Source organism: Phyllostomus hastatus, unplaced genomic scaffold (assembly GCF_019186645.2).
Source record: "Phyllostomus hastatus isolate PE091 unplaced genomic scaffold, TTU_PhHast_1.1 phas_contig_210, whole genome shotgun sequence".
Taxonomy (NCBI): domain Eukaryota; kingdom Metazoa; phylum Chordata; class Mammalia; order Chiroptera; family Phyllostomidae; genus Phyllostomus; species Phyllostomus hastatus.
Window position 1 is genome coordinate 11,580,890 of NW_025333737.1, and position 26,889 is coordinate 11,607,778.

At 51.1% G+C, this 26,889-nt stretch overlaps 1 protein-coding gene across 5 annotated transcripts in view; it reads right to left on the reverse strand.

The window, feature by feature from the left end:
* ARSG (arylsulfatase G) overlaps positions 1 to 26,889 on the reverse strand; it is a 97,693-nt gene that overhangs the window by 21,854 nt on the left and 48,950 nt on the right. For all 5 annotated transcript variants that reach the window (XM_045836469.1, XM_045836468.1, XM_045836471.1 and 2 more), the window contains 6 exons: positions 19,960 to 20,147; positions 17,825 to 17,872; positions 16,611 to 16,722; positions 13,899 to 14,036; positions 9,653 to 9,849; positions 8,692 to 8,772 (listed from right to left, as the gene is read on the reverse strand). In XM_045836469.1, the coding sequence (XP_045692425.1) occupies positions 8,692 to 8,772; positions 9,653 to 9,849; positions 13,899 to 14,036; positions 16,611 to 16,722; positions 17,825 to 17,872; positions 19,960 to 20,147 (764 nt within the window). The remainder of the gene's footprint in view (positions 1 to 8,691; positions 8,773 to 9,652; positions 9,850 to 13,898; positions 14,037 to 16,610; positions 16,723 to 17,824; positions 17,873 to 19,959; positions 20,148 to 26,889) is intronic.

Here is a 26,889-nt window from a genome sequence, read left to right on the forward strand (position 1 = left end):
AGAATCCAGGACCACAGAAAGCACGAAACGCGCTCCCACGCGGCTTCAGAGGGCTTAAATTATATCACGGCTTAAGGCCAAAGAGCAGGGAGACAGGAGGTGTTCACATTTGCACATGCTAGGGTTCTGCAGATAATTCCACCCCATGAGGGGCATTATGTGGAAGCCGGGGGTGGGGGTAGGGATAGGTGGGTGAAATACAGAACCTGTTTCTTTGCATGTTCATGATGCACAAAATTCAACAGGTGTGCTTGGCCCTGGAGGACAGGTGCTACAAGGTGAAGGCTTCAGTTCCAAGAAATAAGCCGTTAGTTCTGACAGTCAACCAGCAGGCAGGAGTGAGAGCCTGCGTGGCAGCAGGTGAGGGGCACCGGAGTCGGCACCGGATGCGGTCTGTGCCTCCGGGATGTTTCCAGAACAGTCCACTGGCCCCTAATTAATGCATCTGCTAATTGGTCTTTACCACTAGGGGATCTGCTGGTTTGCCACAAGCTTTTGTGTTGCTCCTTTCAGGCAATGGACTTCCCTAAGTTGTGTTTCAGAGAAAAACACTTCAATATGTTTGCCTTATTTCAGCAAAGGGTTGAAAGCTGGAGGGGTTAAAAGAAATTCAGCCAGTTATAAAACGTGCATATGTCAACCAAGTAAACCATCCACAGGGCAAAGATTCAGGACTAAGAGAAACAGAGAAAGAGGTTGGCTGAGTGAAGCCCCGCGGTGCGTCCACTTGAGGGCCCATCCCCCTCTGTGTCGTCAAGACCGGACAGAAAGTGCTGGCTGCACCTTGGGTTCTGGCTCTAACTAACAGACACAGTCGTACATCCCAGCCATGCCCAGAGACCTAGTACTCTAAAGCAACTTATCTGAAAGGTGTCCAGGATGTGGGTAAGCAATTATAAAAATATACATCCCTCGCAGCACGGATACTGTCTTACTCGGAACCCCGGTATCTCAGTGGCTCTGCTGGGGATGGACCAACGAAAAATCTGACCAGCATTCTCTGTGGGTTCCCAGCGTCATGGAGTCTGATTATCTGAATAACAAGGCTCCTTGTGGTTTATCTGCACTAGCAAAGGCTGGATCCCAGGATAGCTGCCTCTGGCCCCCCGGTACTCTTCATTGATTATGTATTCCTAGGAATGGAAACTCATTTCCAGTTAAACGCAATAATAACAGTAACAACATTATCTCTTATTGACTGAGCCCTAGTTAAGCACCAAATTAAGCATTCCTAAGCATAATGCTGAGAGCTTCCCTGAATTATCTCATTTAATCCTTATCATGACCTTTGAGCCAGGTACTTATAAATCCATCTTTCAAATGAAGAAACTGAAGCTCAGAGAGGTTAAGTAATTTGCTCTAGGTCACACAGCTAGCAAATGCTAAGAGCCAGAATTTGAATCCAGGTGTAACTACACAGCCAGCACTCTCACCCATTAAATGTTCTAGGCCGGTAGCACCCACCCACCCCTGAATGCGTATTAGAATCACTAGGAGATCAAAAGAAATAGCCACACCTAGGCCCCTTTCTGAGGACTCGTGATTTGATTGGCCTGGGATGTACTCCTGCTGACTGAAGGTGAAGAACACCCATTCCGGAAGTAGGAGGGCAGGGGCAAGATCAGAGAGTGGGCATGATGTTTTTCAAAACTATAGGTAGCCTAGTGCCCACACCTTTATACTTTTAAGACACAGGATCATAAATACAAACCTAGACGTTATAACAAGAATAATAGATAAGAGGTCCACAGATTAACTTCCTATGCGCTTTCTGATTCCAAGAGCGATTTTTTCAATTTAGATAAACCTTACTATTTCAATCAGCAGTACTGGCACATAAGAAGTGTTAGCTGGATATGGCTTTCTGTTGAGAACGCATTTCAAGGCACTTGTGGTTAGTTATGACTCTAATTAAGGCAGAACCTCTTACTTAAAGCAATAAATATTTAGCCTCAGCAACCAAAATATAAACAGAACCATGATTCATGAACTTGCTTCCTTGTTCTTCCCTGGCTACGGAAGTGAAGTGGCATTCCCTGATGCGCGGAGACAGCGCAAGCCAAGGAAGACTCACTTGGCCCATACTTGGGAATAGCAGTCTCTCCCAGAAAGGACACAAGTGCTGCGTGGCACTGACTCAGAGAGACAGCGCTCACGACCTCTCGGGGTAGCAGAACCACCAGCAGAACCCTGGAGATGCTGATTTAATAAGCCTAGGGTGGGCCTCTGAGTCTAGGTAATCCTGATCTCGGTGGTCTGAGGGCCAGAGTGTGAGAAGTGTACGCAGGTGCGCCTGCAGAGTGTGCAAGTACGCAGGAGGCACCCTTTGGAATCAGGCAGATGTCGGGTCTCGCCTCAGGGCCACCCCTCTTCAGTGCGTGGCCTTGGGCAGAACTCTTAAGCTCCATCAGACTTGGTCCCCTCAGTCATGCAGGGAAGACGTGATGGTGCTTCCTGCATGGGGCTGTGGGGAAAGTCACATTAGAGAATGCGTGTGGAGCTCAAAGCAGGTCCTTTGGCTGGTGCCTGCCGTGGAAGTGCCAAACAAACACCATCCAAACAAACAAACAAACAAAACGTTGCCTACAGATAGAACACAGCAGAAGCTGCAACCTGGCAGCTCACACACGTAGCTTAGCCCTCTGACACTTGGCTCAGCGTGGATGGTTTTGTTGTCATTGTTGTTTTTAATTAACTTTGAATGTCATTAGACTGGACCCCGCCTCTGGCTTCCTGCATCCCTGACACGGCCCACACTGATGAAAGAGGCGTGTTCATTTCTACCACCTGCCTGGCCCACAAAGGCATTTGTATCCGTGACCCGGGTAGAAGAACCGCCTGTTCCGAGGAGTGTGCATTTTATAACCTTCTAAAGCAGCAGGCTTAATTTCTAAATATAAAATGTGCCCTTGCCAAGGATGCCTGTAGCATGCTGGTTTTCTAGAAACAAAAGGCCATCGGGCCAATGACTCTGGCTGGCCTGGTGTGGCCTTAAGTGTGATGAAGGGGACATTTCAAGCCTGGTGGCCAAAGGCCCGGAAGGACACACAATTCAGCTTCCACTGGGTCCCCACCAGCTGGCCCTTTCCCCAACCAGGGGCCAAGAGCCAACATGCCTTGTCCCTTGCTCCCTCACCGCCCCCCACCTCTGACCTCCCTGCACCCCTCCCTGTACCCCACACTGGACAGAAGGCCCAGGATGCAGAGCCTGCTTCCCAGTGGGAAAGGTTATGCAACAACCTGATAGCATCAGATTACAAACAACCAAGGTCTCCTAGAAGCTGAGGATGCCAAATTCAACAGAATGTTTCCTCATCACCAAAGGGGAGGAAAAAACAGTTCTGCTCTTCAAATAAAACACACACACACACACACACACACACACAGTTTCCAGACAGAAGAGCAATCTGTCAGGGACAAACGAGGTGCTACTTCTGTCCTGGGCGGGAAGCAGATCCAGGGTGGGAAAGAGAGCGACGGCTGCTCTGAGCCCAGCCCAAGCGGGCCCGTGGGCTGGGGGTCAGCAGTCAGCGGGCACCTCGTGTCCTCTTTGTTTGGGAGAAGGCAGGGCCCCCTGGGTTGTCCCCCCCACCCCCCAGTTCGGTTTCTCCTCACCCCTGCAGGGTGCAGGCCAAGCCCAGGGGAGCACCCTCACTCCTGCACGGGGTGAGAAGATGACTCCAGGAGACGCTGCCTCATCCCATCAGCTGAGCACGGCAGCTTGGCCAGGAAAGGAAAGGGAAGACGAGGAGGGGGGCTGGGGGGCCTGAGAACAGGACAAGGCGGCATGGGGCCTGACGTGTGGGGCTGGCTGCAGGGTGGAAGAAGCAGGGCTCTGGGTACTGTTTGTCCTACTTCACTGCAAAAACACTCACTGTCTTCTCTCTTTCATCTGCTCCAAAAGCTGGCCCCTTACAGCAGGACGTGCAGGCATCCCACGGACGAGGAACTTGGGTGAGGAGGAGCAGGTGGTCAAGAAGGGCCCCCAGCTAAGCTGACCTGAGCCCTGGGCAAATGGCCTTCCACATGGGGCTCTGCCTGTCTTCCCAGGCAGAGAGGAGGAGGGAGCCTGTGGAATAGTTGACAGAAAGCTGGTCTAGAGAATGGAGACGATGAAGTATTCACTACTAGGCCAAGTTTGCCCCCTGAGAAGAGAAGAAAACAGACCCAGCCCCAGCCCCGCCATGAACTCAGGTGCCGTGCCTGCCGCTCAGATTCCGCACGAAGCCACAACACTTGGGAAAGCTCTTGCCCCAAAGAGTGTTCTCCTAAGATCACTGAAATCCGGCTTCTGGGCCCAGTTTCCCAAGACAGAGGCCCAGAACCCTTGGAAATGTATCCACATATTATTGACATTGCCTGGATGGCCTAGTAGGAAAATCTCCTTAGGGCACCCTTCCCTTTGTTGTCCCCCACTCTGTTTCAGCTGGGAGGGAAGAAATCGAGTCTTGGGGGAGTTGGTGAAGGCCCAGCACAGAGGCTGAGTGCCTCCCAGCCAACAGTCCGGTGGACCCTCCCGGTCACCCAGTGAGACGGGTCTGTCACCCTCATCGCAGAGGAGGAGACGGGCTGAAAGGGAGCAGTGCGCCGCAGGCACCGGCTCCTAAACTCAGGGGACAGTCAAGCCCAACCTGGGCCTCCACAGCCATTCCTTCTTTCCACCCCTGCGGTCTGCCTCCCAGGGGCTTAGGAAGACTCAGACGGTCACAGGGGCTCCACACATTGTCCTCGATTCCCACGGGGTCCAGGGAAGCAGGGCAGGTGTTCCAGACGGCTGAGTCGTCAGTCCCATAGAACAGGGCATGACTGTCCCCAGGACAATCTCGGGGGTGTGGACTGAGCCACTGGGGCCAATCAATGTGACCTCCTTGATCAACGGCCTTGGAAAAGCTCTCCACCTGCTCAGCCTCAGTTTCCTCACTTGGCCAACAGGGCTGCTGGAGTAAAGACCACTGAGGTCTCCTCCGACCCTGGTGTGCTTCGAATGCAGGGGTGTTCCTGGAGACTGTCTCTTGCTTCTCTCATTTATCGCCTTGGGCTCAGGGGAAGCAAGTCCGTCCTTGCTGCCCTCTCCCTCACTGGCATTAGAGGGGTCTTTAAAAACCAGAGCGAGGTGCCAGGAGGAGTGAGAAATGGGGAGGAGGTGTTGAAGGTGCATGGGGTTTTCTCTGGGGACGATGGAAATGTTAGGGTCTTGGCAGAGGTGACAGCGGGCGGCATGACACTGAGTGCGCCCAATGCCACCAAATGGTGCAGGTTAGAGTGGGTAATTCCATGTCACGTGAATCCCACCTCCATTTTCAAAATTGAATAATGTCACTCTCACTCTTAAAACCCTCGCATGATTCCTCGTTTCTTTAGAATAATGGCCGAAGTGTGTGCCTGAAAGAAAAGACTGTCGGACACCGGCCCCGGCCTTGTCTCTCTGCTCCCACGAGCTCTAGGCACAGATGGCTGGGCAGCCCCTACTGTCTGGTCTTCCCACCTCTGCCCAGGCAGCCCCGAGCCCCCTCTCTTGAATGTCCCTGGCCATCTCCTACTCATTCTGCAAACCTAACCACTCAGGGCAGCCTTCCTGTTCCCCATCCCAGTCAGTGAGAGGCGCCTGTGCTCCCTGCCACCATGGAGTTCATGCCCTGTAGCATGATGACCTGCTTATACGTTCCCTCCCAGTACTGTCCAGCAGAATTTTCTGCCACGATGCAAATGTTTCCTATTTGCACTGTCCGGTACGGTAGCCACCAGCTGCAGGTGGCTTCTGAGCTCTCAAAGTGTGGCTAAGGTGGCTAAGGAACACGTGGCCACTGCCCGGTGTGTGGGGCGGTGCAGCTCTAGACTGGCAGTTCTCAAACTTTAACCCACATCACAGTCATCTGAAGGACTTGTTAAGACACAGATTCCTGAGCCTACCCCAGAAAGTCTGGGGTGCAACCCTAGAATTTCTGTGGCTAACGGTTCTCAGGTGGCACTAATGCTGCTGGGCCAGGACCACCCTCGATAACTTCTGGTTCACATCCGAAAGGTCCAGACTTCGATGAGTCTAGAATCAACAGGGTCTAGAAGTGGATATTCTAGACTGGCTGTTCTCCAAGTGTGGTCCCTGGACTGGATGCATCAGTGTCACCTAGGAGCTTACTGGACAGGTAACATCTCCATCGCCATCCCAGAGCCACTGAGAGTCAGAGCAGCATCTTAGCAGGATCCCCGGGGGACTGTCTGCTCATGAGAGTCTGAGAAGCTCTGCTCTAGACTGTCATTCCTTAAAGCCAGGGGCTTCGTGGGTCTTTGTGTTCCCAGCACTCAGTTCCTGGCCCACAGTCCATGCTCAAGAAATGGAAGGAGGGAAGAGAAGGAGGTTGCCCAGGCCCAGCTAGTAAATGTGTTTCTCCTAGGGCTAGGTCCTTGCCTCAAAGAATGGACCCCAGCCACATCCTTAAGCTGGATTCAATATTTCAAAACTGCCTCATATGACAGGGAAGAGGCAAGATGAGGCAGGCCTTCAGGCAGGAGATCAGAGATCAACTTTGGGAGAACAGAGAGCTCCCCACAGAGGAGCCCCTTACTGACAGGCCCTGTCCCCCCATCCTGGCTTTCCAGGCCTTCCAGATTCTTACCCTCCAGAGTTCTGACCCCAGGCTCCCCAGGCTCTCCCACTGAGCTGAAGAGGGCAGCCTGGCCTGAGGGTGTCCCAGGCACTAGAGGAGGGACTGTCACCAGCTAATGCAAATAATCACTCTCAGCTTAACACTGTTTCTCCCTTTTGGCATCTCTGGGGCACACTGGAAGAAGAGTGGTCTTGAGCCACACATTAAATACACCACAACACATAATCACACAAAAAATAATCTTACAATGTTTTAAGCAAATTTATGATTTTGTGTTGGGCCACATTCACAGCCATCCTGGGATGCATGTGGCCCGAGGGCCACAGCTTAGGACACCCCTGCCTAGGCTGCTGTTGCAGGTATTGGACACGGTTCCACCCACCTCCGCTCCTGGGATCTTTCCTGGTCCAGCTCTCCAGCAGCCAGGACTAAATTACAGCATTCTGGAACTGGAGAGAACCACGGAGATCAACGGAGAGAGAAACAGCAGCAACACCAGCCCCAAAAGATAAAGTGTCTGCTCACTGCGCAGAGGACGGGAGGTGGTGCCCTGTTCCCTGGCTCCTCACTCAGCTCCCTGACACCACACAGGGCCACAGTCCTGGCAGCCGCTCGCTTGTAAAGTTCTCCAGGGATCTGAGCCAAGGAATACCAGCTTAAAGACAAATAAGAAGGAATGATCAGCACGTTCATCTTGCCCCCAGCCATGCGGAACACAAAGATTCCAGTCCTAGGAAACTACAAACATTCTGCCAGACTAATATGAAAGGGGCTTTGTGTCATTTGACCCGGACAGCGGGGACCGTAGCTCGGGACTGAGCTGAACAGCAGGAAAACCCAGGCCCAGCAGGTAATGTCACCAAGTCCACCTCCAAATCCCTTGGATACAAGCACCTTCTAAAGAACTTAATTTTTTCAGATATGTATTAACAATACCAGTTAATTGTGGGGGGGGGGACCACATTTAAACCCTCCCTCTGCTACCCATAAGTAATTACTGCTAATCTTTTGTTACCTTTCCTCACCTCTTTTAATTTCCTGAGAATAATTATGCTTATTTTCACATACTAAAATTATCTTTTACGTATTGTTTTGTAACCTGCTTTGTTCACTGAAAAGTATTTAATGTACCTGTTTCCAGATCAATGATATGCAGCATTTCAGGGGGTCCTTAGCATTTCTTCAAACAGATGTATCATAATTTCTTTATCACTCCTCTACTACTGGATGCTTGGGTTATGTCCACTTGTTATTTTAAAAATCTACTGCAATAGCATCATTTTACACACCCCATTGTGTGCTTGGCTATTTATTGCTTCAGGACAAATTCTTAGAGGAGAAACTGAGGCCTCAACAGGCATGTGCCTTTTTCGGGGTTTGGGCCACACCACCGAAACTGTCCCCCAAATGGCTGCTCTCTCAGAAGAGTCAGGGCCTGGTAGGGAAAATTTCCCAGAGCACATGGGTGCTGAGCCAAAGGGCGTTTCAATAGGGAAAGGAGGTGTGGTGTAGTGGGAAGATCACCAGCTTCAGCCTGATAGCAAGCCTGGCCCCCTCCTCACAAACGGTGTGACCACGGGCAGGTTGCTGGCCTCTCTGAGCTTCTCTCTTTCTTCACCTATAAACGGTGATGAACCTACCTACCACGATTGTGAGGTTTAGAGACAATGGATACAGAAACCTTCAGTAGCTGTGCACTAAATATTTACTGAATGAATGAAAGGAATTGATGGTTGGATGAATGGAGGGATGACTTTAAAAAAAAAAGACGGAAAGAAGGGACAGAGAATGAGGACACGCAGCAGGATGAAAGTGAGGGGAAAGCACAGCGGTGGGGAGGGCTGCGGGCGAGCTGGCAGGGGAGGGCTGGCCCCCTGAGGGAGCCCGGGAGAAAAGGAGGGAGGAGGATGCTCCAGGCTGAACAGAAGCCCTCTCCGTCCCAGTCGTTTCTTTTCTGGGACCTGGTGACTGCAGCGGACCTTGTCCCCATTTCACAATCACACCCTAAGGCCTGGCCCTTCCAGAGGCAGAATCCCGTGCCCCCGCCCCCCACAGTGGGACCCGCCACCCGCAGCTGACTCCCTACCTCGGCGAACCTGCCACGACCCAGCGAAGGGACCCACGCTGCCCGCCAGTTCACATTTCTGAGCCCACGGGCCGTTGTCCCCTAAAAAACAAAAGAAACAACAGGTAAAGGTCTGTAGGCTAGTGGACGCTTCTGCTGATTCTCTCTCTCGGGCCCTACGTCCCTGGGCACAGCAGAGACCTGGATAGAAAGAGGGGCTTGTTAAATCAAATACACCCTACCCTTGAAGGGCCGCCCTTCAGATGAAACTCTGTTGGGCTTTCAGAGAGGTGGGCTTTCCTTCCCCCAAGCTAGTCCCGTCTTGAGGCCCTTGCCTTGCAGACTTCTGCCTTCTATATACTTTGAGCAGTCTCATTGCCATCGTCATCAGCCTGGCAGCTACTTATTGAGCACCTGTGATGGGCCCCGTGCTTCACGTACATTATCTCCTGATCCTCCCACATGCTACGGACTGGATTCCGCTGGCAGCTTCATTTTGTAGATGAAGAAACGGAGGCTCAGAGAGATGAACCTTCTCAACAGTAGCACAGAGATTCAGATCCAGGTCTCTATGTGACCCAGAGGCAGTGTTTTAACCACTACCCTCATGCAGACAGGGACCTGAGACCCACAAGGCCTGGCTGGTCCCTCCAAATGGCTCAGTGGTTCAACTCCTCTCCGCCAAAAGATGTGTGACCTGGTGATCTGGTGACCAGTAGCAACCAGAGTCTCCGTGGACTATATAGGTTCACAATATAAAAGTTATTCATTAACAATTAAGAACAATATCCAGATGACCCCGATCAATTCTTAACGGGCCAGCAGGTTACCTGCTCCTTCTGTGCAAACCTCTCTAGGGGCTGAGCCGCGGAGGCCCCAGTGGACAGGTGCTTAGCACTCAAGCCAACAAACACTAGTGGGGGTGTGGGGGCAGAGTGAGCCGTCAGATCTCAGAGAGGTTGGCTGGGTTTTAGTACTTTACCTGTAAACCAGATGAACGTATTTTCTTTTGCTGTGCGGTCCACTGTGTCTTTAATCCGGCCCATCAGGCTGTCCATCTCCCGGAGGCCTGCAGCGTACGGCCCACGGCCCCACGGGTCTGCCGACAGCTGGGTCTCAGGTAAGGGAACATGCATGTGGGCCAGGCCCACGTAGAGCAGGAACGGTCTTCCGCTGGTGCTGGAAGGGAAAAGCCGAGACGTCGCTCTCCAGAAGGCTCTCTGTCTTGTCCACGCCTCTGCCTTGCCTCAGAGAAAACACCCAGAACACCTTCTGCCCTACGTGCATACGGAGTGCTTACTTGTCCAGAACCTTCTTAGAATGTGTGGAGATAAACAGGTTAGCCAATTAAAACCTGAACGTAATTGTAATAACAGTTACTGTCCTTTCAGATTCCCTGAGAGCTCATTAAGTGGGACTCACGTTGTCTAAATTCATTCTCATAATCACCCCCAAGTTCCCTTTTTCAGATGAAGTATCAGAGGCTTAGGGAGACTAAAGAACTTGTCCAAATTCATGCACTAGTAAGTGACAGAGTTTGGGTTCCAGCTTACACCCAGCCGAGAGGAAAGCCCCTGCTCCTAACCGCTGTACGCTGAAGTCCAGTACAAACATATTTTTAAATTTTATCTGCTTTTTGCAGCATCCAGGCCGTCACATCCATTCTCAGACTTGGCCCTGGCTAAAAAATGAATGGATAACTCATGTTGGCCACAAGGAATGCCAAACAAAGCACATCACCACCCAGAGCATCTAGACCGGGTTTTGTTACAGACCCAGGTTGCCCGGCCCTGAAGACTCCTATGGAAAGCATGTTGGGAGCCAGGGTGGGCGCTGTTCCCAAGCTAGGAGCAGGATCAGTGCAGCTGTGGGACCACAACCTGTCCCCTCCTGCTGCCACAAGAACCCTCACGCAGCTCTCTGCCACAGGCCGCACCTGTGGAGTAGTCTCTCAGAGGACACAGTGAGGGTGAGGGTGCAGCTCCGTCAACTTCCCACCAAATGCGGATAGAGGCTGGCTCTTTCTACCCCAGTGCACCTAGAGGTCTGACTTCCAAATTGGCCTCGGTGCTCTCAGCTTACCCTGATTTACATCATCGCCCCACACCAAGTTCTCCAAGTACCCCACCGGCAGCACCACCCCAATTTGAGCCCTGGAGAGTCCCCTGCTTCTGACTCCCAGAGTCTCCCAACTGGGACTGCGCCTGCACTCAGTTCTCTTTCACAGACTTAAAGCCCAGGACGCAAGTCCCAGTCATGGGCTTCTCCTTCCCCATTTTAATCAGCGATTTCTCTTCAACATCTCTAGAGTTGGGCTGTCCAAATGCAGTAGTCATGAGTCCTGTGTGGCTATTTAGATTTCAATTAATGAAAATTAAATGAAACAGAATTCTGTATCTCACTTGCTACAACACAGAAGACAACGCACCAATGGAAATAAGCCAGTCACCAGAGGACAAACGCTGCATGATCTCACTTACATGGTAATACAAAGAGTGGTCAACCTCACAGAGACGGGAAGTGGAGAGGTGGGGGGCCAGGGCCTGGAGGGGAGGGAAAGTGGGAGGCTGGTGTTTGATGGGCACAGAGTTTCGTCTGGGATGGTGGAAAATTTCTGGAGATGGATGGTGGTGATGGGTGTAGAACAATGTGAATGTTCTTACAGCCGCAGAACTGTACGCCTAAAAAGGTGAATTTGTATATGTATTTACCATTACGTCTGTACAAATTCAGCATCTCAGTGGCCCTACCCACATTTCAAATGGGCAGTAGCCACAGGTGGCTACCGGCTGCCATCATGGACAACACAGATAGAGACCTTTTTCACCCTCACGGAGTCCTGCTGGATAGTCCTGGTTTAGAGTGTCTGTTGCCTGCTCTCCCGCATGAGCACATCCTGCTGGGTAAGTGAATGGGAGCTGAATACCAGCCCACAATCCACCGGCCCAGGGGGCGCTCGGACACAGATCAGCGCCCACCCAGAGGGGCGCCTTTTTCTGATTTGCAGGTAGACGCCACACTGCAGGGGCGTGCTGGATACAGCTGGCTCACATTTCAGGAATTTTGCAAGCCAGTTTTAAACATGATTGACGTTTAAAATCAAATTAAATCAGCTTGCAATTAAATAAATTATATCATAAACAAAAATGATACATTCTCGTGGTTTATCATGTCCTGATTATTCTACTACATTTCACTATTGACTATGCTCTCAAGGTTATTTTTCATCTACTGTATCTGTGGGATGGAAATACTGTATAACGGTGTGCCAAACATCTCTTTTCAATGCCATATTCGGTGACAGCACATTGATAGCCTGAAATCAGCCAGGGTGAGAGTATTTGTAAGAGAGAAGTGGACAAATGCTACAAATTAGGGCTTTTTTCTCCAAGTGCCAGGTGTTAAACAAGTACCAGGGGGCTGGGAGGTGCCCATTGCCTACTCTTTATCTGAGCCCTCATCATTATCCCCCCAACTCCACCCATTATCGCCACCCTGATAGCACCCTGGGCCAGAGACTGCAAGGGGCGTGCAACCATCAGGAGGTGGTGTGGACTGATGAGAAGAACAGGCTTTGGAGACCTGTATCCAAATTTCAAGAATTTTTATTTCATGGCTGTCTGACCCTGGGTGATTACCTTAACCTCTGCAGTAACCTTTAGACCATACACTGTGATTTTAAATATCCTTAGCTGCTCCTCATACCTGTGCCCAATACCCTCATCCTTGTCACGACCTTACCCCCAATTAGCTTCAACGCCCAGTCCCAGACCCTGTAAGGAGCAGAGTCCACACCATCTGCTCTCTCCCTTTTTGTCAAGTCAGAGCTCTGCCTGCTGCTTTCAAAACCCAAGGCTCGGATTAGCTTTCAGCGTCAATGCGAGATGAAGGGCCTACATTCAAGGAAAGATCCAAGTAAAACTTTGAAAGGAGTCCTACGGCTGGCCCCGTGCTGAGGGGAGGAGGACCCCACGCCCTAGGGACCCTGGTAGCTTTGACGCACAGGTCCAGATGGAAAGCGATGCAGGGTGGGGAGGGGGACACAGAGGTGGAAGGAGCACAGGCCTGGGGGCCTTTTCTGCTGACTTTCTGAAAATCACGAAGGAACTGGCAGGCCAGTCCTCAAGAAATCAGCGTGCCTGAGGATTGTTTTCCGTTAAGTCAAAACCCAACAGGATTCAGGTGACTTTTCACCTAATAACTGATGAATAAATCAGCAAACTCTTCATCTTTTTCACATGATAAGTAGAGCATTTGTTGACTTGTTTGTCTTTTAACTGATGAATGAACTGGTGAATGAATGAACAGGATCACGCTCTCTTCGGAGCAAGTGCTAAACCATCCCTAGGCCCCTGGTGGCCACCCGTCCCTCTGCAAAGGCTGTGCGGCTTGAGGCTCCGTGAAAGGAGAGGCCGCTCCCCAATAGCCACAAAGCGTCCACCTGTCACGGCCTGAAACAACCTCAGAGCTCCAAGGAGCAGAGAAACACTCAGCCCTCCAGATGGAAGAAGGGTCTTTCCCCTTTTCCTGTCGACCATCTGCACAAAAGTCAGTGTTTCTCAGAAAGCCCTGAGAATCCGGTTTGAGGCAACCTCTGAACCCCCAATCTGGAGATTTAGGCCTGACATAGTTTTTATTATCAAGAAAACAAAAGCGGATCTACTACATTGCTGCCTCTACCCTCCCTGCTGCCCTTCTCTCGAGAAAAGTTCAATGTGGTTGAGCAAGGGGCTGGGTGGGGGTGGTTCTTGCACATTCAAGGAGCTGGAGTGGTCAGTTTCCCTCAGGTGAAGTCCACTTTTAATTCTAGCCTTCAGATCTGTAGGAGAATAAACTACGGTTATTTTAGCCATTAAGTTGGTGGTAAGTTTGTCACAAAAGCAACAAAAAAAAGGAACATACCCAAGAAAGGACTAACAAACTCATCAAATGCTTTGAGTGCCCAAAATACACTGGAGATACACTGCCCTGGAAGGAGAGGACAAGTGAAACGTGCCGACAGCAGAGCATGACCTCAGCAGGAACACAAGGAGGCCCAGGCACTTCACATCCAGGCGTGGGGGCTCCAGGAGGACTGCTTCCCAGGTCTGTTCACAGGAGACAGGTGTGCGTTCATCTCCGCCGGCCAAGGGGAGTGGGCCATCCACGGCTGTGCGAGAGCCGAGCCAGGCCAGGGCACTCGGTGGGCGGGGGCCGGGGGCAGGCACTTGGGCCACAGGACCCCTTACCGTGCGTGCTGGATGAACTGGGTAGCTTTCTCAGCGTACTTCTGCGCCAGGCGGCTCAGGTTCACGGGCTGCTCCACGATGCGCAAGTTTTCATACAGAGGAAGGGCCACGTGAGTGTAACAGTCCCCGTCGGGGCTCCTGTGTGGAAACCACAGACGGTAGAGTATTCATTTCCATGACCTAAGTAGTTATAAAGGAGAACAAAATGCGTTGATGCAGCAGTGGAGATAAATATAAAACACTTAATAGCCTGGCGCCAAATGATTTTTCCAGTCGGCCATTTCCTCCCAGTGTAAAACCAATACGATACCTTCTTCCCTTCTCTTGGAGTGGATGTGTGTGCTCCTCGGACAAGCCCGGGCACTCAATAAAGCTCACCCCCGTGAGCTAGAAACATTATTACTCCCATTTGGCCAGGAGAGAAACTGGGGTCTGAACAGACTACATCACTCCAGCAGAGCCCCACGGCCAATCAGCAGCCCCATCCTGGCTTTCTCCAACGTCCCTGCCAACCGATGACTTGTCCTCGGGATGCAACGCTGGTTGTTGACTTATTTTCCTAAGTCATTAACTTCATGTGGCACAACATCTAACAACAGAACAGATGGCCAGGGACAATTTTAAAATTTCAAGCCATGTTTAGAGAATTTGGAGAAACTTTAGCAACTGGAAAAAAATGGAGGGCAAACCAATACTTCTCTCCCAGAAAAAAACAAACCCAGCCCTCCATCATTCGGATCAAAATCAATCTGACACATGAATGCTCCAACACAGTGGCTGAGGAACGATCTGGCTATGACCTTAGGCAAGTTAGCTAAGCTCTCAGAGCCTGACTTGCCTTATGTGAAGCATGGGGTTGCCTGTGCCCTCTTCCAGAGACATTAGGAGGACTAAATGAGATAATGAATGGTTAGTGCTTTGCACACTGATCACCATTCCAGAAGCTCAGCAGAAACTCAGGCGCTCTGTCCTGGGTGCCACAGAGAACCAGGAGAGACGCTGACAACCATGGAGAAGACTGGGGGTGGAGGGCGACGTGCACAACGAGGGGGCGGTGATGGGAGGCCTCTCTGGTAGAGAAATGGTCCTCGCGGTGCGGTGGAGGACTTGAGAAAAAAACGACCACACCTGTATGCAAACGCACTCATGAGAGCTTAGGAGACAAGGTCAGACTGGGGTAGGTAATCTCCAAGGACCATAATTTTTTTAAAAGAAAAAAGAAGTTATCATCATACTGGGCATGACAATGCTAATCTCAACATTTGTGTTAAATTTTTCAGCTTTTTATGATTTCACTGCAACTCTACCATCATTTACACTCTCACCCCCAGCCGCACCCCAATTCAAGTCTCCTTCCATCACCACTGATCCCTGCTTTACTCTCTGCTCCCCCCACCCCCGTCACCCATCTGATTTAATGTGGACTTAAAGGGGACTGGTTGGCACCTGCCATACCTCAATTAGGCCGCCTGGTGCCCCAGGCAGGGAGGGAGGCGAGCTGTTCTACACCTCACGGCTCACACTGCAGTGAACACATGAATCCCCTGGCATCGTGTTAAAATGCAGGCCTCAGGGTGGGGTCTGAACTTCTGCACTTCTAACAGGTGCCCAGGTGACACCCATGCTGCTGGTCCGGCCACCACAGTTTGAGGAGTAAGGATCAAGAAGAAGACACGGGCTCAGCACTCAGAGACACCCGCACTGAGTCTCCACCCCTCCCTCTTATGGCTCCAGGGTGACCTGGGCAACAAGGTCCACTTCCTCACCTGCAGAACCCAGGCAAGTCCCTGCCCCACTCAGCGGACTACAAATAAGTATAAAGAGTGTCTAGAATGTAACACTTTCTCAATAAGCAGCCATCCCATTATTGTATTATATTAACTATTGTGTTATTAATGAGCCAGCTGAGACTGCTTTTCCCCAAGCAGCTGCAACACCTGCAGCCTTATAAATAACCCCAGTGCACAGAATACATGGTTTGCGTTGCTTCATTACCTGAGTGGCGTTTACTACCTTTTCCTGCTAATTAATGTATTACATGCTATTACTGACTTTTGGAAAACAGCATGAGAAAGAAGAAAAAAATGAAAGCCCCTCAATCCCACAACTGGAGTGAATGACCCGTTGTTACCACCTTGGCATATTTCCTGTGAGCGTCTCTCGACAGACGGGGCTATAAAGGCATAAATACAGCGACAGTTAAGATCACGCTGTTGATGATTTCTTTCCTGCCTTTTTCACTTACTATTATATCGTGAGCATTTCCCTGTGTCACTGAATATGTTTTGAAAACTTCTTGTTTCGTGCCTGCAGGGCATTCCAATGGCAGAATGGCAGAAGGTGTCTTAGCAGGGGTGGGGAGTGGGGTGAAGCGTGTGAGGAGCCCTGCACACTGTCTCTCTCTCTCTGTCCCTCCCAACGTCCAGTGTCTGGCCCAGGTCAGCGGGCCAGGAGCAAAGCCAGCAGGCAGAGAAGGAGGGGAGGAGCCCCACTTGTGAGATTGTAGCGGTACCTGGCTCTGCCCAGCAGAGCTCAACAGTCCAAGTGACCCGGCAAATTCCAATAAGGAAATGTCGTTGCCCTCACCTTTGCTAAAGAGTTTTCTTTCGCTCTTTTTGATGCCTTAACTGTGCCCTGTCAGCCTCTCTCACTTACTCCTCGTGGACCACACCCTCAGGGCTTCTCCTTGCTCTGCATCCCGGGGCGAATTACCTTGATGGTCTGTCACCCCGTGGGCATGCCGGACAAGGGGGGTGGTTGTAGCCTGGGGTATCCATGCAGCCCATGTCGTGGCTGTATGGGATCCCGAAGTAGTAGTCGAAGCCTGGAAGAGAAGCCACTGGTTAGCACCCCCACCTGGCATCTGTTCTAGAAGCCTGCATTCTTACGCCCAGCAGAAAAATTTAATTTTCCACGATTTAATACTGCAGTGCCATGGAGTATGTAATTAAAAGAGGATTTGATGAATATCCTTTTGTAGTATGCAAAGAAAACACTTTGCTGGGTTCCGGCTAGAAGGCCAGATTTGCAAACCATCTTGCGATTAGTTAGCCCAAAGTGGGAGGAAGTAAAGAGAATTATTAAACGCTGACCACCCCCAGTGCAATTACTGACACATTCAGAAAGTATTTGGTGAAAATCTACTACATGCATGACACTTTAAGGGATAAAAGAACAAATTCTGCCCTCAGAAGACTTCTCGTCTGAAGAGAAAATAAGATACACAGACGAAACTGTAGGAGACGGATAACCAGCAAGCCGACAAGAGCAATCAGAGGAAGAAGTTAACCCCAGTTGCTGGGAGGAGGAAGGGACCGGGACAGAAATCTCAGAGTGCTTCTAGAAAGAGATGGCATTCCAGCTAGGACTCAGAAGGCCAGCGGGATTGGGCTTGGGGCGCTGGGGTGAGGTGGGGGTCGGGGGGATGTGAGAGTTAAACTGAGACCTGAAGACGTGGTGTTGACTTTTTTCCTGAGATCCTCCCTCGTCCTGTCTCTTCTCCAACCTGAGCTTTAGTAAGAAGTTCCCGCAGCATTTTCCTCCTCCTTCCCCAGGGCCCACAGGGCCAGGGTCCCTGCTTCGGTGAACCCACTGGATGGGTTTTGCTTCTCACCACACTAGATGTGCCTGGACCTCACAGCAGCCAAAGGTTCCCTAAGGTGGAGGAGTTTCTAGGTCACGGAGAACACTGGGGCTCACGGTGGGGAAGCAAGAACAGGGGACAGGAAAGGTGCTGGGGGAGAGGGATGTGAGATCGAGGGGGGCCCAGGCACCCCAATGCGCCCAAGTGATGCTGCAAATGAAGATATTCTGACTTAAGAGAGATGCCCACGAGAGCAGGAAGGCTTAAACATTATCGAGGTCTTTTTATATGGAGGTCCCTATTTTCTGTTTCCCAAGTAACAAATCCCCCAGAGAATTCTTACCACGGAAGTTGGGGTGATAAGAGCTATGATGCCCAAGATGCCATTTGCCTGTAGGAAAACAAGAGAGAGAATTTCAGAGGAATCCCCATGGGGCTCCCAGCCCCTCTGGGGAGTTGATCACACACTCAGTTCTCCATCAGCGTTGCCCTTTACTGAGGACAAGAGAGGCTGTAAACACAGTGTCAAAGCCAAGCCTTGCTCTGTGGGACCCCGAGGGAGTCCACAGGGAGACAGAAAGCAAGCAAGGATGACTCAGCAGCTACACAGGCACAGGGAAAGGGAAATTCAAGCCACTGCTGGGAGCCCAGAGAAGCCAGCAGGCTGAGCTTCTTCCCCTCCGAGAGGTTTTGGTACCCGCTGTGACCCCACAGAGCCCACTGCACCCTCCACTCGGCCTTCCTGGGCTGGGGCCCTGCATAGGGTGCAGGTGCATGCCCCACCTAGTCTCAGATGCCCGGTTCCTGCCTGGTTTCATCATCTTCTTCTCTGGCCACCGTCAGCAGCCTGCAGACCATGAACAAGAAACTGCCTTCCCACTGCAGTGCAAATGCAGAGACACCCATCAGGCTGCAAATGAGGAAGCTCAGATGCACTGCTGCTCCTCACTCTGTAAACACCCAGGGTTTGGGGTGAGTAACTGGTGATGTATACCAACAGCTCTGATAATACTGGAACTCTCTGACCTGTTGATTCTGCTCTGAGTAAAGACCCCAGCGAAATGACCCACAAGGCAAAGGGGCAAAGAAATGGATATGGCACCGAGATCTAAAGGGTGGGACCCCACCTGGCTGGTGTGGCTCAGTGGATTTAGCACTGGCCTGAGAACCAAAGGGTCGCCGGTTCAATTCCCAATTGGGGCACATGCCTGGGTTGCGATCAGGTCCCCAGTAGGGGGCGCGTGAGAGGCAACCACACATTGATGTTTCTCTCCCTCTCTTTCTTCCTCCCTTCCCTTCTTTCTAAAAACAAATAAAATATTTAAAAAAAAGAGTGGGACCCCCGCTGCAGGGCTGTCTGTCAGCACACCCTCCCTTGCCACCGCACGTACTGTGGCAGGAGGCAGGCCTCCCACCGGATCCAGCTCTTGCAGTCAGAATAACAAGCACAGGCAGCCTGAGGAGCCTGTGAGGACGGCTGGGTTGCCATCTCCCCTGCAGGGAAGACCAGCAATGTGACAAAGCGTGAGAACAAGTTGGGCCAGGCACACCTGTCGACACCTACCAGCTCCAGGCCAGGCAACACTGAACAACTCCTGTCTAAAACTCAGTTTTCTCACCTAGACAAGGGGGAAATCATAATCTCAGAAAGTACTACCATGCCCTGGTGCAAATAAACACTCAGCCTGGCGCAAAACAAATACTAAGGAAGAGGTGCTGACTTAGAAAGAAAAGAAAGCTGTTGGACCCTGCGGCAGACGCTGCTGTTTGCCTGCCCTACACCCGTGAGAGCACTCATCTTACTCGTAGAACTGCGGTCCTGTTAAGGGAGCACTCATCTAACTCACAGAACTGTGGTTCTGCTCAGGGAGCACTCATCTAACTCTTAGAACTGAGTTCTGCTCAGGGAGCTGGAGACCTGTGCCTGAGGCCAAATCAATCATTATAATCCTAACCCCCGTTTCCCAGCCTTCCTTGCAACAAAGGGTGGCCATGTGACCCAGCTCCCACCAATAAGACTTAAGTGCACTTCTGGGACTGAGAAAGGATTTGTTTTCCTGATAAAAGTGAACTGCCCTCCCTCCCTTTTTCCTTTCTTGAAGCCAAAGTATGGTGAATGGTGCTGAAGCGGCTCTACTACAACCCTGAGGCAGCAAACACAAGGACAAAAGCCAACACAGTAAGGACAGCAGAGGAGAAAGATACGATTTCTTTGAGTGGCTGAGCCAGCGAAAGCAATCACTTACCTCTAAGTTTATCAGAATGAGAAGAAAACAGTTCATATCTGGTTTAGCCCACGGTTAAGTCTTTGCAATTACTTACAGCGGAATGCGTTCCTAACTCACACAGCAAGAAATCAGCAACAATGCAAACGTGAGCAGTGAGGCAGCAGCATGTTAGGGCCACACAAACACGAAGCAGCCAGGCCAGGAAATGCGGTGGGAGACGGGGGTCCAGGCTGCGGGGCGCCGGTGTTACCTATCATCCCGGTGACGTAGCCAGCCTGCTGCAACACCTCGGCCAAGGTGGTCTCGTTGAGCGGAAGGCCCCCTACAGAGGTGACCGCAAAGTTGCGTGTGACTCCATTGCGAAGGCCCAGACGGCCAGTGAGCAGCGAAGCCCGGGAGGGTGAGCAGGTGGAGGCGGCTGCGTGGAAATCCACAAACCTGCAGGGAAAAGAAAGCGATCGACATCTCTCCAACCACAGGAAGACGAACCAGGAGAAAAGCCCACTGCCACTCAGTGCTGGGGACTCCAGGGCTGGGAGAAAGCTCAAGCACTGCCCAGTGGCAGGACAGGTAAGGGGAACGAAGTCCAGAGAGGCAATGTGACTGACCCAAGGTCACACAGATAGTTCCCAGTGATGTACGTTGGGAACAAGGAAATTAAGAACTAAATTTAACCTTAATAGACAAGAACCACATTGTAGCTAAAAAGAAATGATAAAAGAGACAAAGTACAGTTAAAGCAAACATCCTGTGTCTAGCAGACACTCTCCCCTGGGTAGGCTAGATAAGTAGTGCTTTGTAGTTTTTAATGAGAAAATAGAAAACTAGCTGGCTAGAGCCAGGAGATTACTAGGTTAATGAACAAACATCCTGCCTTCCCGCCTTATGAAAGAATGCTTGGTTTGAAATTCCCACGTGCGGTCTTTGTAAGCAAATTGCTAACTGCTACGTCTGCTTCTGTATAACGCTTGCTTGCCCGCCCCTATATAAGAACGTAGTTGTAAGCGCTCGGCACGGCTCTCATTTGCAGCTCCTTGTGGGCACTGTGTCGCTGGACACTTTAAGAGTTCGCCCCTGCGCAGGTTAAACTTGGCCAATAAAGTAACATCTTTGATACCCTGAAAGTCTCCGATATTTGTTCTCCAGTTTGCTGGATGCTACAATGTACTCCAACATATTTAATCGATCCTCTTTATCCAAAGATTCCATACTTCCTAAGTTTATCTGTAACCCCCAAATCAATACTTGGTGGCTCTGAAGTGGTTATACAGAGACACATGCAGATCTTTGAAAAAGCTGAGTCACCCAACACGCATGTTCCCAGCTGAGGCCCACTCTCATACTGTAAGCAAGTGTCCTTCTCACTGCCTGTTTACCGTCATGGTTTTCTGCATTTCTGCTCTTTGTGTTGCTGATTTCTCTGTTTAAAATGGCCCTCAAGCACAGTGCTGAAATGCTGGCCATTGTTCTTTATGGAAAAAAACATATACGTGTGTTATATAAGCTTGACTCAGGAATGTGGTAGAGTGCTGTTGGCTGTGAGTTCAATGTTAATGAATCAAAAATGTGTATTAAATAAGGTGCCTTTAAAAAGAAACATAAAACAAGGTTCTGTGCTGATTAGTTGATGAAAATGTGGCCGGAGGCTCACAGCAACCTAACCTTGTATTTCCCCCGGAAGCAGTGGCTCGGTCTTCCCTAACTCAATCCTCACAGAGACTTTATAGTACATAATTACTGCCGGTAACAAGAACCGACTGTATCTACTGCACATTACCATAGGCCCAGCCCTTTTTCAGACACTATGGAGAAACATAAAGAGTCTAGCCATTTTCCTACCCATGATTAAACTTCATGTCACTAACAATGAGGCAACTTGACCTTGTGTGCCTCCTGATGGGATGCAATATGAAGTTTGTAACATCAGAGTTTCTTGCCAAAAACTTTAACCTGAATGTAATCAGACCTCTGGACCTAATTTCCAGGTTACAGAATGTAGCTAACAGGAGAACAAGCTGTTCGACACTACCAGGAAATAATTCACAAGCCAGTCTCTAGAATTCTCAAGACAACTGGTCGATCTCTCTAAAAAGGTCACTATCTGAGGGAAAACTGGATAGAAGGGGGGATACTATACATTAAAAAAGACCAAAGAGACGTAACCAAATGGAATACATGGTCCTTGACTGCATCCCGGTTCAAACAAGCCAACATAACACATCTGGGGCTTAATTATAGGAATTTAATATTGACTGAATATAAATGCTGTTAGGGAATTATTGTTCATTTTCTTGATTATGGCCATGTAGAAAAATGTTTTTCTTCTTCTTCCAGTTTTACTGAGATGTAATTGACATATAACATTGTATCCATTTAAGGTACACAATGTAATGATTTGATACGTGTATACATTGTAAAGTGATCACAGGGAGTTAACATCCAGCCCCTCCCATACAAAATTTTGTTCTTGTGATGAGAACTCTTCAGACCCACTCTCTTAGCAAGTTTTAAATATCCAGTACGGTATTGTTGACTGCAGCCACCCTGCTGAGCACTGCATCCCCTTCCCTCCTGCGCACCCCTCACGTCAGCCTGGGCGCCAGGTTCTACTGATTCTGCCGCCTAAACGGCTCCCGGATCTGTCCCCTCTCTGTCACCCACTGCCACTGTCTTGACAGAGGTACTCAGGAATTAGAGTCAAAATTATTACAAGAGGTTGGTTTTCCTGCCACCCCAACCCCGTGCCCCACATTAATACAGAGGTCTTTCTCCGATGCAAATCTAATCACCCAATTTCTTATTGAAAAACATGGTCTCTCTCTACCTGCTTCCTCAGGCTCATCTGCTTCCCCACTCCTCCAGGCACTGCGCTCCCAACACACAACACCACTCCCATACCCTGTGCAGAGGCACATGCTGTTCCCACCACTGGGAAGGCCTCCCTCATCGTGATTGACAAGTCCCAGCTGTCTTCATGACCTCACTCAAATGTCACCACCTCCACCTCATCTTCCCTGACTCTCCTCTCCCCCAAGCTACCTGTATTCCCTCTGCCCCCCATGCCTGCACAGAATCAGGCCCCCTCTTCTCTCTGTAATTACATTGCCTTTGGCATATCCTCTATAACACGGAACTGTAATTCTTTGTGCTGGTGTTCAGGACAGCATGAAGATGGCCAGATTCTTTGGCAAGCCTCCCAATTGAGAGGTGAGATGTGAGTCCCCTCCCCTTGACTGGCTGACTGTTTTGACCACTAGGATAATGTGGAAGTGACACTGTGCTAGTTTCCGGGCTCTGGCCTTACAGGACTGGCAGCTTCCACCTCTCCCCTTGAAATACTCGGTGAACTGCCACAGGAGAAGCGGGGCTGCCCCGGACCGCCACGTGAGAGACACCGTCTGCAGGTGCTGTGGCCAATGACCCCGTCTAGAGGTCAGGCACGTGAGTGAGGCCACCTGGGACGCCCACCCATCTACTTGCTGAATTCCATGGACTGGCCTTTGTCAATGCAACGTGGAAAAAGAATTGCCCAACCAAGACATGCCTGAATTCCTCACCCACAAAATCGTGAGATGCAATAAAATAGCCGTTGTTTTAAGCTACTAACTTTGGGGGCACTTTTGTAGTTTGTTACTCGGCAGTACACAGCCGGAACGATGTCCCACTCTGTCGTGGAGTGGGCACTGCCCGGTATAATGCCACTGTCCTCCTGGCATCTGCACAACACCACGAGTCTTGCTAAACAGACCTGGGCCTCCGTCCCAGAACATGGCTAATTCCCTCCAACACTTTTCAAGGTGACAAATGGCAAGGAAGGGATAGCACTGGGAGTAGTGACAGTGCACTGTGAGATCCCAGCACTGCCCGTCTGGTTACACTGGCCCCGAAGCCACACTCTGGAAGCAGGCTGTGTGATGTCTTCATCCGACAGAACGAGGACAGGGAAGGTGTGTGTGGCAATATGCACTGTTGCCTTCTCATGTGTGTGCCAGGCCTCCCCCCAGGCCTCAGGGGCATCCGAGCTGACAGCTCTGGCCTCCTACCCCTGCCAGACAATTGGGGCCACATGGAGAGGGCGGGGGTCAGACTCCTGGAACCAAAACCCAGGGCCCTCGCTGTTGCAGGTGGCTGGCAGCCGCTGCCCTTCGAGTTCCAAACCGAGCTCCCCCTCGGGGCTCACACTTTGCTCCCAGGAAAACGCTCGTCCCTACCCAGCCTCTTCTGTTCTTTCCCCTGAGACTGAAGCACAAGGCCCCTCCCACCTCCCACTCCAAAATGTTCCCTGTAATAACTCTCATTACTCTCACAGCTAACGCTTGTAAAGCCCGTCTGTCACCCAGGGACCTCTCGAAGCACTGCCCATGTGTGAAGTCACAAGCAACTGCCGCCTCAGATTCACTCTGCTTTGAACCTGTCGTTCTGGGTGGGCTCCCCCAAGCTTGCTGCGGTCACCTCTCTACCCACCACAGTCGGAGCAACTGCCCAGTTTGCTGGGCCCAGTGCACAATGGAAACGTTCGAGCCTCTGTTCAAAAGTTACCAAGCATTAAAAGCTGGCAACGGAAGAGCATTAAGCGCTATTCACACTGCGGTCTGGAGCTAACGGTGCCCGTCTGTGCTTGCTGCCTCGCTCCCCACTTACAATTCCGATCCCCACTTACAATTCCGATCCCCAGCTCCCCTTTCCCTTGCCACTTCCCATGGGTCCTGCAAAGTAACCTTAAGAACTGTTATCAGCTAACATTAATTCCTGGCTGGAAACCCTCTAATGGGTTCTCATGGCCATGTAAGTAAATCCAAACTCATTATCGTGGTCTACAGGCCCTCCACCAGCACTCTCCGGCCCAGGGGCTGGAACTCACAGTAGGACCACGTGGGTTACGGGTTTACAGAGATCAGGTTCTTCTCAGCCCCAGGGAAGCCAGCTGGGCAACTGGCGGCTCCAGGGCAGTCTTGCCCTGGCTCTCTGTGCCCTGCAAAATCCAGGGAAAGAGACCCCCTTAGGGCAGAATGTGGAGAGGGCCTTTGCAGTGGGGCACCAAGCATCCTGGTTGAAGCCCGTGGCTGTCGACTTCCAACTGCCTTGGTGGAAAGGGGCACGGGTGTCATCGGTTTCCACATGTGATGCCACATGGGAAAGGTGGGGACACACTGACCCAGGTGATTAGACCCCACCCAACACCTCCCCACTCTCCCCCCCAGCCACACTGTCCAGAACTGCTCTTCCTGGAGCACCTCGAGTTAGCTGCCGCCTCGGGCCCTTGCAATGTCCTACCTGGAAAGCTCTGCTCTAGTCTCCACGTGGCTGGCCCCTTTTGTCTTCGGGGTTCTCAGCTCTCCCTTCACCTTAGAAAGGCCTTTCCCGACCTGACCACTGTCCGCCACATCCCTGGCTCTGTCTTGTCCTTGGCCCTCATCATCTCTGACCTCCTCTTGTTCATGGACCTTGTCTCCATGCTTGCTGCCCAGCTCCCTTGTCTAGAAGGGAGCTCCACAAGAGCATGGGTGTCTGCCCATTCCCACCAATGACCCTGGGGTCCTGTTCCAGACCTCTGGAAGGCTGCTCCTCCACAGTCAGCAGTGGGGGTCCTGCACTCTACAGGTGACAGTTCTTCTTGTCTGGTGGGACAGCCTAGCCTGCATGGACACTGGCTTGTTCAGCCGGATTCTCAGCGGTCACCAAGACACTGTCTCTCTAGCAGCTGGTTATGCAGACACTGAGACCAGACTGGACATTCCTTCCCTCACTCGTCTTCCCGCCTCCCAGCAGAGAGACATGCACGTTACCTCTCACCCCAAACCCGTCACCTGTGAGCTGAGGTTTAGTTCGGTCAACCATGGCAGAGGCAGCCACAGGGAGGGAGCCACAGCCTTTTGCATCAGGAAGCTATCAGGATAAGGAAAAATAAGATGAACCCCATGCAAGAAATAGAAAGAAAGTGTTACAGGAGGCCATTGCAGGGAGGCTGCAAGGGTGGACAAACAAGCTGGAGTCAGACCCAGATCCCTGTAGTGTGAGACTGAACAGGTAATGTAACCTAAATCTCAGTATCTCCCTCTGCAAAGTGGGCATAACCATCACCAGGTTATTTCAGGGATTTAACGGGATGATGCACATGAAGCGCTGAGCAGAGCCTGACGTACAGAGTAGATTCTTTTAAAATTCACAGTAGCCAACGTGATTACTGCCATAACTAGCTACTGGGGAGAAAAGGAACATCCCAGGTACAGTAGGGGAGCAGTGAGCAGGTAATGAGTGGCTGGAATTCCAGGGGTGAGTTGCTGTTGATGCTACACGGGCATCAAATTCCCTGCCACACCTATGCTGCAGGTCACCTTGGCCTCGACGTACATGGAACCAAGCTGAGTCCTCCCTCCAAAAGCCTGTGTCCACTCCCTTCCTGGTCACATGGGCTGGAGTCCGTCTTCGAGTGTCTGTGCCAGCTCTTGATGCCATCAACATCAGGATGCCATCAACATGGTCATGGTCCCTCACCTAAATCACTTCTCGGACCTTCTATGATGCCAGGCTAACTCTCTCCAACCCATGAGAGCACACTGATGAGGCGTGCCATCCCTCAACCCCAGGTTTTTGGTGACTTCCAACAGCTTGGCCACCATTACCTCCTCTGCTCTGGTTCACCCTACCTCTCCAGCCTCCTGAGCCACCGCTGCCTGCTCTGGGCTGAATTGGGTCCCCCGAAAGGATATACTACAGTCCAAAACCCCATACCTCAGAATGTGACCTTATCTAGAAATAGGCATTGCAGAGATTAGTAAAGCAGAGGTCATCCTGGAGCAGGGAGAGTCCTTAACCCAATGTAACGGGTGTGCTTGTGCAAGAGACACAGAGAGGATGCCACGTGCAAACACAGACACACGGGGGCAAGGGCTGGAGTTACACTGCCTCGGACTACGTATGGAATGCCCGGGGCTGCTAGCAGCTGGAAGAGGCAAGGAAGGAACTCCACCACAACTTCCGAGGGAATGTAACTCTGCCAACACCTTGATGTTTAACTTCTAGCCTCCAGAATTATGAAAATATATTTCTCACAGCCACTCAGTTTGTGGCCCTTTGTCACAGCAGCTCCAGGGAACTGACACAGCACCCTGTAAAGGCCCAGAGTTCAGCCCAGCAGGACTCTCATTCCCGAAAGATCTCACACCCCGCACGCCGCTCT